The 14,821-nt window shown below is 38.5% G+C and overlaps 1 protein-coding gene across 1 annotated transcript in view; it reads right to left on the bottom strand.

Moving 5' to 3' along the window:
• macrod2 (mono-ADP ribosylhydrolase 2) overlaps positions 1-7,622 on the bottom strand; it is a 424,305-nt gene extending 416,683 nt beyond the window's left edge. Inside the window, exons 1-2 of the mRNA XM_080868694.1 lie at positions 7,408-7,622; positions 333-434 (exon numbers count right to left, since the gene is read on the bottom strand). Of these exons, the coding sequence (XP_080724820.1) occupies positions 333-434; positions 7,408-7,444 (139 nt within the window). The 5' untranslated portion in view covers positions 7,445-7,622. The remainder of the gene's footprint in view (positions 1-332; positions 435-7,407) is intronic.
• Positions 7,623-14,821: the final 7,199 nt, after the last annotated feature.

Here is a 14,821-nt window from a genome sequence, read left to right as displayed (position 1 = left end):
TCTTTCAATTGATTAATGTTCATGTAGCACAGCCATTGTCTAGGGTTAATTTTGTTACAGCTATATAATCCAACACCAGTTTCTCATTTAGGTTTTGAAATGGGCAACAAATAAAAAAGATAGATAATACATATATTTTAGATAAGTGAAATTATGAAAATACATCTGTTCAGCTTAAATTTTTAGCTTAAATTAATTGTACTTATGCTGGCGCAGCTTTTCTGACAAACAGCACTCCTGGTTTCTGATTGACCTGTAAAAAATACCACAATGTGTACGACTACACACTTAGAAACACTTCAGCATCCCAAATGGCACACTCCGTCACTTACATCTGTTTTTCTCTCTCCAGGTTAGTATCTTGTCCAGAGAAATGAAATCTTGACGACGATACTCCTTGCGCCTGTCATCCAAACTTAGATGGAGCAGTCTCTCTGTGAAGACAAGTTGCATACACGTGACAGAAAATAAAAACAGTTTTACTAAAAAAAATAACTGATAAAAACAGGCCAAAAATGTAGTCCTTGCACAAATAGGTGCAATATTGATTTATGTTAAAAATCACAAACATCCTTCCTTCACTTTAACTTAATATAGTTTTTTTTTCTTCTCTTAACCAAAGTCATAGAAAAGTGCTCTTGCTTTACTGAAGGCCCCCACCCATATCAGTAATAGTTTCAGGCCTTGATGCGAATGTGGACCTGTTATGAGACAGACCCTTCATCAGTAGCATTGTGATGGAGGTTGTTTAGCCATTGCTTATGGCTTTAAACTGGCAGCTGTGGACACCACACGCCTGTCAGACAAGCATTATTTTAGTGCAGGCTTCGTGCATGAATCCAAGCTTTTAGTCCTCCCTGTTCAAAGCTCTGTGTTGCTTTTTCTCTGCACAAACTCCTATACGACTTACAGGTCATTGAAAATACAGTCAAGGTGTATAAATATTTGAAAAGTTAAACAATTTTTGTAATTTTGCCTCTGTACTCAACCACAGTGAACTTTCAATTGAACTGAACTTAATATATTGCCCCAGAACCCGATGATCTTCTAGAGAAAACCCTAAAAATCAGACAGTCCTCTGTGAGCAAGCACTTCATAGTGATAGTGGTAAGGAAGAAACCTCTGGCAGAAGCAGGCTCAAAGAGGGCTAGCCTTCTGCTGTGACCCGTTAGCGGTGAGGGGAGGAAGCAAGGAGTAGAGGGAGAAAAGAAAGTGAAAGTAAAAGGAACTAAAAATGGAAAAAATGTTCAGTGCAAGAGGGAGAAATACGGTGTCTCTTTATCGCCCCTGTTAGTACTCTAATGCAGTGTTCTGGAGCAACTTTTCAGAGTGTTTTTAGAGTGACCTGATAATAATCAAGTACAACAGATCAGTCTCATAGTAATAAATCTCATCTGGCTATATTGATAAATAAAGCTGGAGATCATCTACAAAGCAAAATGATTTACATAAACAATATGGAATCTGTCAGATAGATACGACTCAAACAACTGCAACTCATTTTCTTTATACCAACAGTGGCTGCAAGTTCAAACAAACCATTCCTCTGCAGGGGATCAACAACCTGTTTTACAACTACTCATTCAAGAATTTTTCAAAATAAAATGAAAGGTATAAATCCTGCCTGAGCCAAGTAGCAACTCATGTGGTTTAATTACAACCACCTTAAAAGCCTGTGATATGTTGCCTGTTAATAAAGATAAACTGATCGTATTAAAAAAACAATGGTTAAACTTCTTTGAACAGTGTTGTTGGAATGGGGTACATTAGACCCATCAATAGTCTTGTAGGAACTGAGTCTAATCGACCCTATTCCTGCAAGACTGTTGATGGTTTGGAGCTAGTAAACACATGAAGTTAAACTTTAAAGATCAATATGAGAGAAAGAGCCTAAATATATATCAGCATTTATTAAAGTTGCTTTTCTTCATGTTAGCTCTGTGGGTCAACTCGGAATATCTTTTTCCTGTAATGGTTATCATTTTCTTTGTAAAGAAAATACATTAATGAAATCAATAGAAACTCTGAAAAAGAGCAAGAAACAAAAAGGAAAACAGTTTTTTTGTGTTTTTCACTTTCAAATGAATTAGAACTTTTCTAGATCTTTGCACTTTGGCTTATCAGCTGCTTGATTAAACTAAGCTAGCGTGAAAGATTGCTCCTCCTCCTCAGCCTGTGCTTCTGACAGTTAGTATGACTTAAGGGTGCTGATTAATTTAAACTAACATATTTATCCTGCTGCATCCGGGCTTCTGTAGGGGAAATAAATCAATAATGTTGATCAATTAATTAATAAATCATTTACTAACAGAGATTTAGAAGAGAAAAGCTTAATGTTCAACAGTCTACATTTAATTAATTTACTCCTTGATGTGGTCGAGAGAGTTATATTAATGATTTTTTTGTGAATTTTTATATTTACATTATTTTTTGCTGATTTTTGGTTTGTTCTTTGTTGGTCTCACAGGAAATTTATACAATTTAGATTTCTAGAATTGCAACCTGCTCCATCCAAAGTGAGATGAAGTCACCTCTTCTAATAACACCAGAAGTTTTCCAGTTATCTATAAAGTTTAAATTAAATTATACGTTTTAAATCAGGCAAGCAAAATGTGATCAAAGTTCAGATTTCAGCTTTAATATGAAGGGTTTAACACAATTTTTTTGCATTAAATCTTTAGGAAATACAACAGTTTTTTTACACAATCCCCCCATTTTTAGAGACTCAAAATTAACTGGACCAACTAACATCATTTTAAGCAGAAGGATTGTTTTTAATACCTGAATGAAAATCCTTTGCAGCCAGTGAGTGAAATACAGAACCCATCAATAAATACTAACTATATCTACACTGTCCTGACCTTTGTCTGTCAAGAAACTATTTCAAAGAACTTACTTCTTAAAATCTCACTACATTTAAACTCATACTAGGCGCTATCTAATCAATGTACAGGAAATCTCAGTGCTTTGTGCTGCTTATGTGTTTGTTTTTAAAACAACCTACATTATAATTGTCTAATATCAAATAACTTCTGCTGCTTTTCTGCTCTGACTGCAACAGAGCCTTTGCTTGCTACTGGTTGACAGCATTGAGCTGTTGTGCAAAAGCAAAAGCAAATCATCCTAATTATGTGCTACTGTGAAATCATTGCCAGATAAGTAGCCTAGTTTACACTGTGTACTTTGAAATCACCTCTGTAACAGATCAAATAAAATGCATGTCATATCAACCTTGTATTGTTTCTTTTTAAATGGCACTATGGGTTATGAGACTGTTGCACAAATAAAAGCCTACATATTCAGGGAAAAAGAGATGACTATGTTCTGGTCAGAAATGTAAGCTTCTTTGGATCATCGTTACACAGAATATCACAGGAGGTCAGGCTTACATTGAAGGCCTTGCAGCAATAGGGGATATCTGTTGTATCCCTGATGTATTCTCTCTCCCTCTTGCCCACTGCTGTTACTCCTAAAATAGCTATTATTCTACATGGATGAATAAAAAGGCAGTTCTGGAGTTGAACACAGAAAGGCTCTCTGGACTACAGTGAAGCACTTTGTTGCTGTCCTTTGCAGAATCCCAAAGATTGGGTTAGAGGTCATGAGATTATTTCACATAGTATCATATCAATCAAACGGCCTGAATAGTTTTCTAAACTCCTGGCTGAAAGGGCAAGTCACCTGTGCTGCACACATATAACATATATCACAAGTACCGTAATTGTCGGGCTAAAAGCCGCTACTTTTTGCACAAGCTTTGAACCCTGCAGCTTTTAGTCAGGTGCGGCTTTTCTATGGATTGTCCATGATTTTTGTCATATCGTAAGACGATTTGTTTTGTTTGTTCCGCTGTTGTACGGCACTACGTTGCCTGGCAGAAGGGCATGTGATCAGACACACAGTATCGGGGTTCAAGAGTGGTGGTCACATGTCCATCCGCCAGGCAACATAGTGCCACACAAGTAGCGTGAAAAACAAACTTCAAAGTAGCGCTACGCGTTCAGCGGGAGGCGTGGATGACGAGCGGCGATAAACTTGCAAAAAGCAAGTTATGCTCAACTCCACCGGTGGAATCTGACAGCGTGGAAAAGTGTGAAAACATCCATGATCACCAACGGATTTCGAAGGGCTGGACTGCTGCATGATGGAGAGGAGGACACCGCCACGGCCCTTCTGAGGGTGTTCGACTCCGACACTGACAACGAGGATTTCTTTGGTTTTGAAAGTGACAACGAAGGAAAGGAGCTGAGAGTGGATGACGAAGCCATCCTGAGCCTGTTCGTATCCGACACTGGAGAAGAGGACTTTGGTGGTTTTAGTGCGCAGGAAGATGGTGGTGAATGACTGACTTTTCTTCTTGTTAAAGCCATGTCACTGCACCTGAGCCGAATCTATTTTTCTGGTGTGCTGTAGGTTATTGTTATGTACTACATTTGTTACTCATTTATGAAGCACAGCACATGTTTCGTAATATGTACCCTTAACTTGTTTTTCAAAATATTAATAAAAGGGCTGTGTCTCCAAACAGCCATCTCTTTCCTGACAATTCGCTTTGTGCATATTCTCTTACATATGATAAGTCAACATTGAAACACCTGCGGCTTTTAGTCAGGTGCAGCTAATGTATGTACAAAACAGGATTTTCCCCTGATTTTAGCTTGTGCGGCTAATATTCAGGTGCGCTTTGTAGTCCGGGAAGTACGGTAGATCAATGAGTTTTGGGCAATTTCTCTAATTTTGCCTCCAGTGGTTTTAAAAGGTGTGATTGAAAACTTTCAACTTTGTTGAAGGTGTTTAACAAAATACCTTTAACATATTTCATTTTTATGCATATGGCCTCATTTTCAGAGGTTCAAAACTGATGGGACAAACTGACATAATTTGAAATATAATGACTGGTTTAAATACTTCAAGACAATCACCATAACTAGATACTGTGTTTCCTTCCTTGCGCTTCACTAACTGAAAAGCTTGCTCTACTGAGTTGAGACCAGGTGACTGGCTTGGCAGTTGTAGAATATTTGCCTTGAAAAGCTCTTCCATGGCTTTTTCAGTATGCTTTGGTTCATTTTGCACACTGAAGTGCTGTCCGATCAGCCCTGCGGCATTTAGCTGAACCTAAGCGGAGAGTATAGCCCACTACGCTTCAGAATTCATCCCTCTGTTTCTATCAGCCGTCACATCATCAACACTAGGCCCATTAGGCAAATGGCAACCACACATGCCCGTGACATAACATTGCCTCGTTTATGTTCAATGGATAATGTTTTATGCTTTGGATCAGGGTTAGGGTTATGCATTTGGAGCAGATCCTTTCATTCTCCAGACTTTTCTCTTCCAATCAATCAGAGCTGTGCAGGCTCTTTTAGATATTTGCTGCCAAACTCTTCATGAGTGTAACCAATGGTAATGATACACCAACCTCCTTGAAAGTGTTTTTGCTAGATGCTGTGAAGCGTTTTTCTTAACTAAGAGAAGAATTCATCTACTTAGTCTTCTGTGGTCTCGCAGACCTTTTGGTATGGCTGAGCTAGTGTTTTCATTCTTTTTGATTGATCTGGCCACTCAAAAAGTTTTTACTGTCTCTCTGATAGGTTTATTTTTTGGGTTTTCAGCCTAATGATGGCCTCCCTCACTCCCGCTGACATCACTTTGGACATCACATTTAGAGTTCCAGTGAAAAGTTACCATATTCAAGTTCAGCATTTGGAATAATCTCCAGATCTTTTATCTGGAATAATAAGCAAACTGACTTCATCTAACCATGAAACATTTTGTCAGCCAGTTGTCCAATTACTTTTGAGCCATTGGAAACAGTATTTCCTCAATAGTTAATGCAAAAAATTATGCAAAGCCCCTTGAATTAAAGTTCAAAGTGTGAATTTTAAATTCATATTGACTGTTTGATTTAAATTCCAGTGTCGTGGCGTACAGAGGCAAAACTACAAAAACTGGCATTATCCAAGTACCTGCAGCCTGAACAGCATATGCTGTCTTTTTATTCATGAATATTCTCGGTTATGTTTCTATATGTTGTTCATTCTTTTTCATAAATCTTCCTAGTTTTACTACAGTCAGAATTCTGGTAAATGTGGCAAATCAGATTTTCAACCGCTTCAGAAATAAGGCTGATCTTTCCAGAGAAACTAAAAGTGTCAAAATGAGGGAAATTATTTCATCTTTGGTGTTATTACATAGCGCGATTTCCCAAAGCCTAGAGACTCGCCCAAGTCAAGGAGCATTTTAAGAAATAAGAATGTTAATATCCTTAAGTTTAAAGGGTTTTTCTTTCTTTCATGTTTTGACTTACCATGATCTCCTATTAAAGGGATTTGACGTAGATTAACAATAGTACTTACATTGATATTCATTCTGTGGTGCTTCCTGCTCAAACTGGAAGCATTTATAGAAACATCCTTTAGACACAGACTGAACCATAAAACAAATGCATAATTCAAATTGACAACCAAAATAATGCAAAACAAAAAACAAAAACATCGTTTCATTTACTGAATGAGCTAGATCAGATAAGGAAATTTGCCCCCAATGTGACATTATGTAGCACTGCTTCTCTCTATAAGCATGTCATAGCAGGGAAAATACATGTGCAATCGACATGCATAATTGTGGCTGCAGTCTAGTTGCTGTTTGCTCGTTTTTAAGGTGGCAGAAACGCAATGCAACCAGTGACTGCCACACTAACCACAGCTGCTAAGCCAAAAGAAAGAAGTTTACCCCGAAAAAGCTCTGCTGTGAGTTACAAAGCTACAACTCACAAGTAAACTTCACAAAGTGCTGAAGTCTCCCTTACTGCCTCTGCCTCTGTCAGACAACAGGTCTGTCCTGTATGTCAAAGAGAAAAGTTTCACAATAACCTGCTATCGTTGTATGCTTCAAACTGTGGTCGGCTTTAAGAATAAGTGCACGGTTTATATTAATGCACGCTAATTCCTAAGAGAGCTGTATACCTACAAGGGCATTCAGTTGCAGAGAATGCTGTTTGCAACTCAGCGAACTGCTGCTGCTGCTGCATCATACAGGTGGGAGACGGGAACTGTTAGTTGGGGGTGGTGGGGTACTCTGACAGGTACGTGAAGACTCGAGAAAGATCTGTGAGCACCTTAAATGTAAGCTAATAAGCAAGCACTGTGTCGGCAGCGTTGTTGCGAATGTCAAACACACATTACGGCGGCACAAACAGGAGGCGGAACATCATTACAACATCTGTACAGTCCGCCCTGTGGGATTATCAAGCAGTCTAGGAAACAAGTAGGCTACTACTGCAGCACACGGACAAGACGGAAAGAGTGTCTGTCAGTCTTCTGGCGTGGTAAAGATTCACGCCGTCTGCCATGGAGATGATGATAGCCTCATTCCACCTCCCCCCCTTTCCAAAACAAGCCTTACCTTTTTCAGTCTTCCAGTCCTTTTTCTTTTTGCTCATGCTGCCGGAATGATTAGACTTCGAATGGTTGTTTTTTGACTGTGGCAACCCCAGGCTCACAGTGAATAGAGTTCCGAGAGAAAAAAAAAACCTGGAAGCTAAAGTGAAACAGCCTCTGGACGGTTGTCTCACCTGTGAAGCTGTCAAATTTCTATGGACCTCAGTCGGCTCAACCTACCGTGACTGCGCCGTAAAATTTTCTGTGTACTCGTCCTGGGCAAGTGATTGGAGCGCGGGAAAGGGGAAGTAGGCGTGCGATTGGTCCGGCTGATCCGTCAATCACGTAAGGTTCACGCACGGAGAAGGCAGGGTAGGTTGTTTCCGGCGGTTCACCCTCCTGGCGTGTGAGGCGGTAGTCTAGTTACAGCCACACTGCAAAGAGTGCAGTTTACTTTCAGTTACTGCAAGCAAACAGTCCTGCAACTTTGTACCTGAAATATGCATTTGTTTTTATTATTATTAATAATAATTACGGTAGTTCGAAATTAATTTCTGAACACACTCCGGAAACAAACGGAGTAGCCAGTATAATTAAAACATAATAATCAATGAATATGGGCTGTAGGCTGATATAACCTCCTGTCTTTTATATGTAAACAGCTTGTTAAAAACCAAGGAACACTGTAGTTATTACTTTGAGAGTAATGTAAAGGGTTGTTGCTTATGAGTAGCAGCCTTTTTGACTTTTTGACTTTTCTAATCATGTTAACTAAACTTCCCTTTGCTAGTATTCTTATGACATGTCATTATCCATGATGGAGCAACTATTTGCAGTGTGTGAGGAAGTAATGTTGCCTCAATGCAATTGTGCAATCTATTTGTAATTCTTAACAGCATTGGGTGATTTTTGTGATAATTTGGCTGTAGTTGTGGCTGATAAAAATGATATTTATACAAATGGACAGAGATGGAAGAGGACTGGAAAGACCAGATCAAACCAGTAAGTGAGGCTGTCATATGTGAGAGACTGGTTCCAGAGACCACCGTCTGTCATCTGTTGTATTAGCCATGGTCTGGTCCAGACCCATCTGCTCCTAAAACCACTGACATTATGCGATAGTGGAAAATTTCTTTCATCCAATCTGAACTATAATCCCTATCCATATTTAAAACAAACAAACATTTTGAGCATCATTTTTGATGAAATGCATCCAGATTAAATGCAGTTCAGTCATTTCAACTGAGGGAAAAATATAAAAGAAAGGGGCAGCATAAATGGACGCCATCGCGGTTTACAATTTGCTCATAGTCTATTTTAAACGTGCTCGCCAGCCGCCTCTTAATGCAGTCAAATTAATGATCTTTATCACACTGAGCTGGTGCACCTTTTAGGAAATTAAGACAAAGTAATCAGCTCTCACATCTGGCACAGAAACTCGTAATTTCCTCATAATTTTTTAATTAGTTTCCAATCTCACTGCCTATTACGGATTTACCCAACTGTTGAACACCATCCACACTGGGAATAGCAAACTTAAGTGTTTGCCTCTGACCTGTATTTGAACAAATATTGTATTTGAATAAGGCGGAGATTGCGGGTTTACAGCTGTAATGTTCGGATCAAACCACTGGGTGTCAACCTTGCTACATTTTAGCCAGCGGGACTGATTTTGGACTTTAGAGTAAATATTCAGGTTCAAAAGCTCTTATACACTCTTTAAAACATAGCGTCTGTTTACACGATACCCAATATAATATATCTATTATACTAAAATATAACCAACTATAACATAGGTCTAGTATTCACATTCAAGTACCTATATCCGCATTTTCTTCTTATGTTATCTGTTTGGATCTTATTTTATTGTTCACTGGTCTTCATTTCACTCTTAGAATTGTTGTGTCTGTCATGTTGGAATAACTAACGTTGTTTGTTTCCTTTGAAAATTTGTGACAGCATATTTTTCAAAACAGAGCTCTGGCCTAAGTAGATATTTAATCAGCCAAAGTAGATGAAAGTGTTATTTAATGTTGTTTGCATGGCTTTCTGAGTTTGATTGCGATGATGGTAATGTCTTCTCTTTTTCTAATAGGGTGATGAATTAGAAATCAACAAAAATACCATTGTCTGGACTTTTTTTTAAAAACTGGAATCGATTTAAATTAGTTACATACTGTATGTATTACTTAACTAATGTGTTATAGTTTGCGTAATAGGGAGCAGTAATTCAGACAACCTGTCTGCATGTCTGGTGAGCAGCAGAAAGATAAATGTTGACTGTCTTGGCTACAGCGAGGACATGATTCTGCAAAGAGCAACAAGATAAGTCTTGGCTTGCTGGCCACAGTGAAGAGTTGATTCTTTAGGGCAATCTGTATACTCCCAAAAGAGGAGGATCTATATTTGTAAGTTTGCGTAGGCTATTGTTATTGTCATGGTTACAGCACAAGAAGATTAAGCCGGAGGCTGTACCTACAAGTCACTGGCAAGAACATTGCATCGTCTGATCTGTTTTTGGCTATATATGTCATATCCCACTTATGACAACAGTAAAATAATGCAATTATCTACAGAGAAATGCACAAAATTATACCTGACTTAAAGTGAGCCTAAAGGCTATAGTAATTATAAGTATGCAATTATGTAATTATTGTTTAAATGTGTTCTTATGTCAATGTCCACATACCCTTTGAAGGTTTTTTGTGACTTTTTAATTTGTTTTATCTGAAGGGATCATGTAATCATATCTGTTCTCAGTCAATGCCTAATAATAAAACACATAATTACTTAATACAATAATTAGTGTTTTCACTGTCACAGATCAATCAGTCAGTGTAGACAAAATATTTCAACTTCAGTGGGATCTCCGGCGGAAAACAAGGTTTAAGCCTCTGTGCAGCTGGCCCACTGAAGCTTTTTCTAGATGCCTTCCCTTATCTGGTGTTTTTCCATAAATTTCCATATCTTGCAAGGGACTTTAACAGGGTTACAGGACACAGCTCTGAAAGCCTTAGATAATGTCTTAATGTGTCCCTAGACTACATAAATAATGCATGTATTGGCTTTTTTTTCCTTCTCCATCCTACCTGATCAATCAAGCATTTGTCTGACCATATTAACTATTATGTGTTATGATAGTCTCTGCTCATCTGAAACAAAAAACCTCTATGTACTGTAGGTATATATTTATGTAGGACCTTGATTGTTTAGTCTTAATCTAAGATCTGTTCTGCATGTTGCTGAACCCAGAACTTTAAGAGGAGCCATATGGTCCCTGAACACTTATGGAACCATCTATCCATTTTCTCCTGCTTATCAAGGGCTGGTTCGCGGGGGCAACAGCCTAGCAGAGAAGCTCAGACCTCCATCTCCCCAGCTACTTCCTCTAGCTTATCTGGGGGAACACCAAGGCGTTCCCAGTTCAGCAGAGAGATTTAGTCTCTCCATCATGTCCTGGGTCTGCCCTGGGGTCTCATCCCAGGCACGTGCCCAGAACACCCCACTCAGGAGGCGCCTAGGAGGGATCCCTGTCAGATGCCCGAACAATCTCAACTGGCTCCTTACTTTGAGGCCCTCCTGGATGGCCAAATTTGTTACCCTATCTCTAAGGAAGAGACCCTTCAGAGAAAGATCATTACCGGCGCTAGTATCTGTGATCTTGTTCTTTTCAGTCACTACCCAGAGCTCGTAACCATTGGGAAGGGGAATGACGTAGATTGACCAGTAAATTGAGAGCTTCACTTTTACACTCAGCACTCTGTTCAGCATGATAGACCAGTACAGCATCCACATCACTGCAGCTGCAGTACCAATCTGTCTCGTGATCTCCCGCTCCCTTCTCCCGTCACTCGTAAATAAGACCCCGAGATACTTAAACTCCTCCACCTTGGGGATCAATTCGTCCCTAACCTGTATTGGGTACTCCATCCTTTTCCGGACTTTTCCTTTTGCGAGGACCATGGCCTCAGATTTGGAGGTGCTGATTCTCATTCGCACCACTTTACACTCAGCTGGGAACTGCAACATTGCAAACTGGAGTCCACTACCTGATGAAGCCAGCAGAACGACATTATCTACAAAAAGCAGAGACAAGATTCTGAGCCTTCCACCACTTGGCTAGAAATTCTGTTCATACAAATTATGAACAGAATCAGTGACAAATATTATATAAATATTTATATATTAACTTTAGACTAGTAAATGTGATAAACTGTCAAAACTTCACATTTTTAGTTTCTTAAGCACATTGCAATGGTGCACCCTTATAGATTTTTTTATCCAAAATTTTATTTATTGGATTATATTTCATCAGCTGAGACTTAAGAGTAATGAAACGATAAACTGTCTCTAAAAGTTTTAAATGTATGTTTGTTTTTGCTACTTTGGTCACCTTTTCAATATGTTTTTCCAATTTTGAATTCTAAAATGAGATCAAGATTTTTTACTTGAATCCTGTTTTTTTAATTGCCCAATAATCTATAAATTCACCTTTAGTTCAATTCAATTCAATTTTATTTATAAATTGCCAAATCACAACAGTAGCCTCAATGTGCTAGTAGGCTCATAGACCTCTTTTAAGCAGTGAGCCCTGGAGGGAAAGCAAACTGACACAGTTTCCTTGATGTTCAGTGTAAGACAACACTTTTCAAGCTATGCTACCAAGCAATGCAAATGATAAAACAGTTGCAAGAAGACAGACAAGGCATTTTTTTCCTGATATATCACTTTATCATCAGCATATATTTGAAAACCTACTAAAGCACGACAGTGGAAAATCATTCATATACACCGAGAGGCATAACATTATGGAAAAATAGGCAATCATAAAGACTGGATCTCATGGTCGTGGGTCGGTGACCCAGTGTTTTGTGTTTTGAATTATTAATAGGATTTGCTTTCATTATTATGTAGAATTTCTAGTCTCTTGATTTCTGTGCTTTACCTGTGATCCATGTTCCCTCTGTTTCCTTGTGTCAGAGTAAAGTCCGTGTCTCTGTGCCTTTGTTATGTTTCCTGCTTTACTTTGATAGTCCTGTGTCCTTTGTTAATGTTTTTAGTTTTGCTTCCCCTTTGTCTAGTCATGTTTGATTTCTCCCAGGTGTGTTTCCATCCTGTTTCCCATTCCCTCATTATCCCCCTGTGTATTTAGGCCCTTTGTCTTCCTCTGTTTGTTGTCAGATTGTTTGCATATCATCCATGTCCTTTCTCCAAGTTCTTCATCCAAGCCATTCATGTGCCGTGTTCTACGTCTTCTCTCAGGTTTTTGATTCCTTTATGTTACTTTTGTAGCTGCCTCCTCGTTTAGGTCTTTGTTTAGTGTAGTTTTTGTAATGTTCCACTTTTGTTTGTTTTCTGTCCCCACTGCAAATAAAAGCTCGTTCACAGTGTCCGCACTTGGGTACAAGAACTGGACTACCGAGGTATGATCTGATGAATCCCATTTTATTTTACACTACATAGAGGGCCAGGTGTGTGTGCGTCACTTCACTGGGGAACATCTGACACTAGGATGCTCCACACGAAGAAGACAAGGTAGCGGAGCAATGTGTTGCTTTGGGTAATGTTCTGCTGGGAAACATTGGGTCCTGTTACTTTGGCACACATCACCTACCTAAGCAATGTCGCAGACCACATGAACCCTTTCATGGAAATGGTATTTCCTGATGACGGTAGCCTCTTTTAGAAGTATTATGCACCCTGCCACAAAGTAAAAACAGTCCAGTAGTTCAGAAATGGTTTGAAGAGCACAATAAATTTGAGATGTTGACTTGGCCCCCAAATCCCCCAGATCTCAATTTAACCAAGCATCTCTGGAATGCACTGGACAAACAAGTTTGATCCATTGAGGCCCCACTTCACAACTTAAAGGACATTTTGATTCCAGATACTATAAGCACAACTTTGGGGATCTAGTGGTGTCAGTCCCACAACCATTTGGGACTGTTTTGGCATTAAAAGGGGGACCAACACAATATTAGTCAAGTAGTTCTAATGTTATGCCTGATTAGTATAAAAAAGAAGTGTGCCGAGAACAGGTCCTTGTGGGACACCTGCCTTAGAGATTAGAAAAGATTAATTTTTCATTAATAACACATATTTCCCAATAAGAAAGATAAGATTTAAGCAGTTCTAAGGTTTTGTCAAGTTATGTAACCTTAGAAAGTCTGAAGATAAGAATGTGCTGATTTAATGTATCAGTTGCCTTTTTAATGTCCAGATAGACAGCACCTACATCACCTTTGTATACTGATGAGTTAAGTTGTTTAGTAAAAAAGCATGTGCAGTCTCTGTGGAATAATGGGGCTGAAAATCAAACTGTAGTTGATGCAGACTATTATTTGACTCAATGTAATTCATTAAATATTTAGAGGTTTCACCAAAACACTTACTCAGAGGGAGTTTCTTCAAATTTTCCACGAACTTTAACTTCAGCTCTGTGGCATACGATTAGATTTTGGTTGCCAAAGGTTGCTGTGACCTCACAAAGCAAATTTTTGGCAATAAAATCAAGTTTTTGTGGACTAAATTATGAAAACATTCCACATAAATGTCTAAAAGAATAAATGAAAAAGTAATGACATTTCACATCCAAATGTCAAAAGTTTGCATTACATCATTATGCAAAAGAAACATACAAAGAAAAAAAAAAGACCAACAAAAAACAAAACAAAACCCAGAACAAGATAAAAGCCCCACTTTTCTAGCCAGTGTTCAATACCAGGACAGTGTGCTCAGGAACAGAGCAAGAGACTGATTAAATATCAGATTTGTTCAGAAACTAAGTAGGTGACAGTAATTTTTAAAGGCTGCCTATTTAATTTCTTCCATGTCATACAGTGTATTACACAGATTTGGGCAAACATGGATGTAAACCTCAACTTGACTAGCTGGCATACATTTCACGTCAGTAATTCAAGTAGCTGTAGATTCTTTTCTTGTAACTTTCCAGAGAGCTGATTAAAGGAATAGAAAAATTGTAAAATGTTGCCAAGATTTTCATTATTACTCATTGCCTCTCCCTAATGTAGAACATGCAGATCGCTTATTAAGCCCCATTTATAAAACTATCCCGTTTGCAGCAATACACTAGCTTTTATACATATAATATATCTCAAAGTATCTCAGAATTATAAATTTGAATCACCTAATTAACTTTTTTTTCCCACTTGCTTTTGCTCCTGAGTTAGTCCTGATTAAAAATGTAACTAGAATGATTATGTGAGCTGTTTGCTGATTGGTAATGTGCACAGCCCTCATCCCTTGCGTGGTTTCGAGGTTGGATTAAATAAGCATCACACTGCAAGTGTTCTTTTCATGCAGAATTCTTGTGGGTTGTAACTTTAGAAAAATATGTTGCAATGACTATGACTGTTTATTTTACTTTATTTAATAAAACCCATATCCAGCATGTCTCTTCATACCAGAACCCGCCTGCT

This window comes from Rhamphochromis sp. 'chilingali' (genome assembly GCF_963969265.1).
Source record: "Rhamphochromis sp. 'chilingali' genome assembly, chromosome: 20".
NCBI classification, from domain to species: Eukaryota; Metazoa; Chordata; class Actinopteri; order Cichliformes; family Cichlidae; genus Rhamphochromis; species Rhamphochromis sp. 'chilingali'.
Note: the sequence above shows the minus strand (reverse complement) of the source record. Positions and strands in the feature narration are given on the sequence as shown.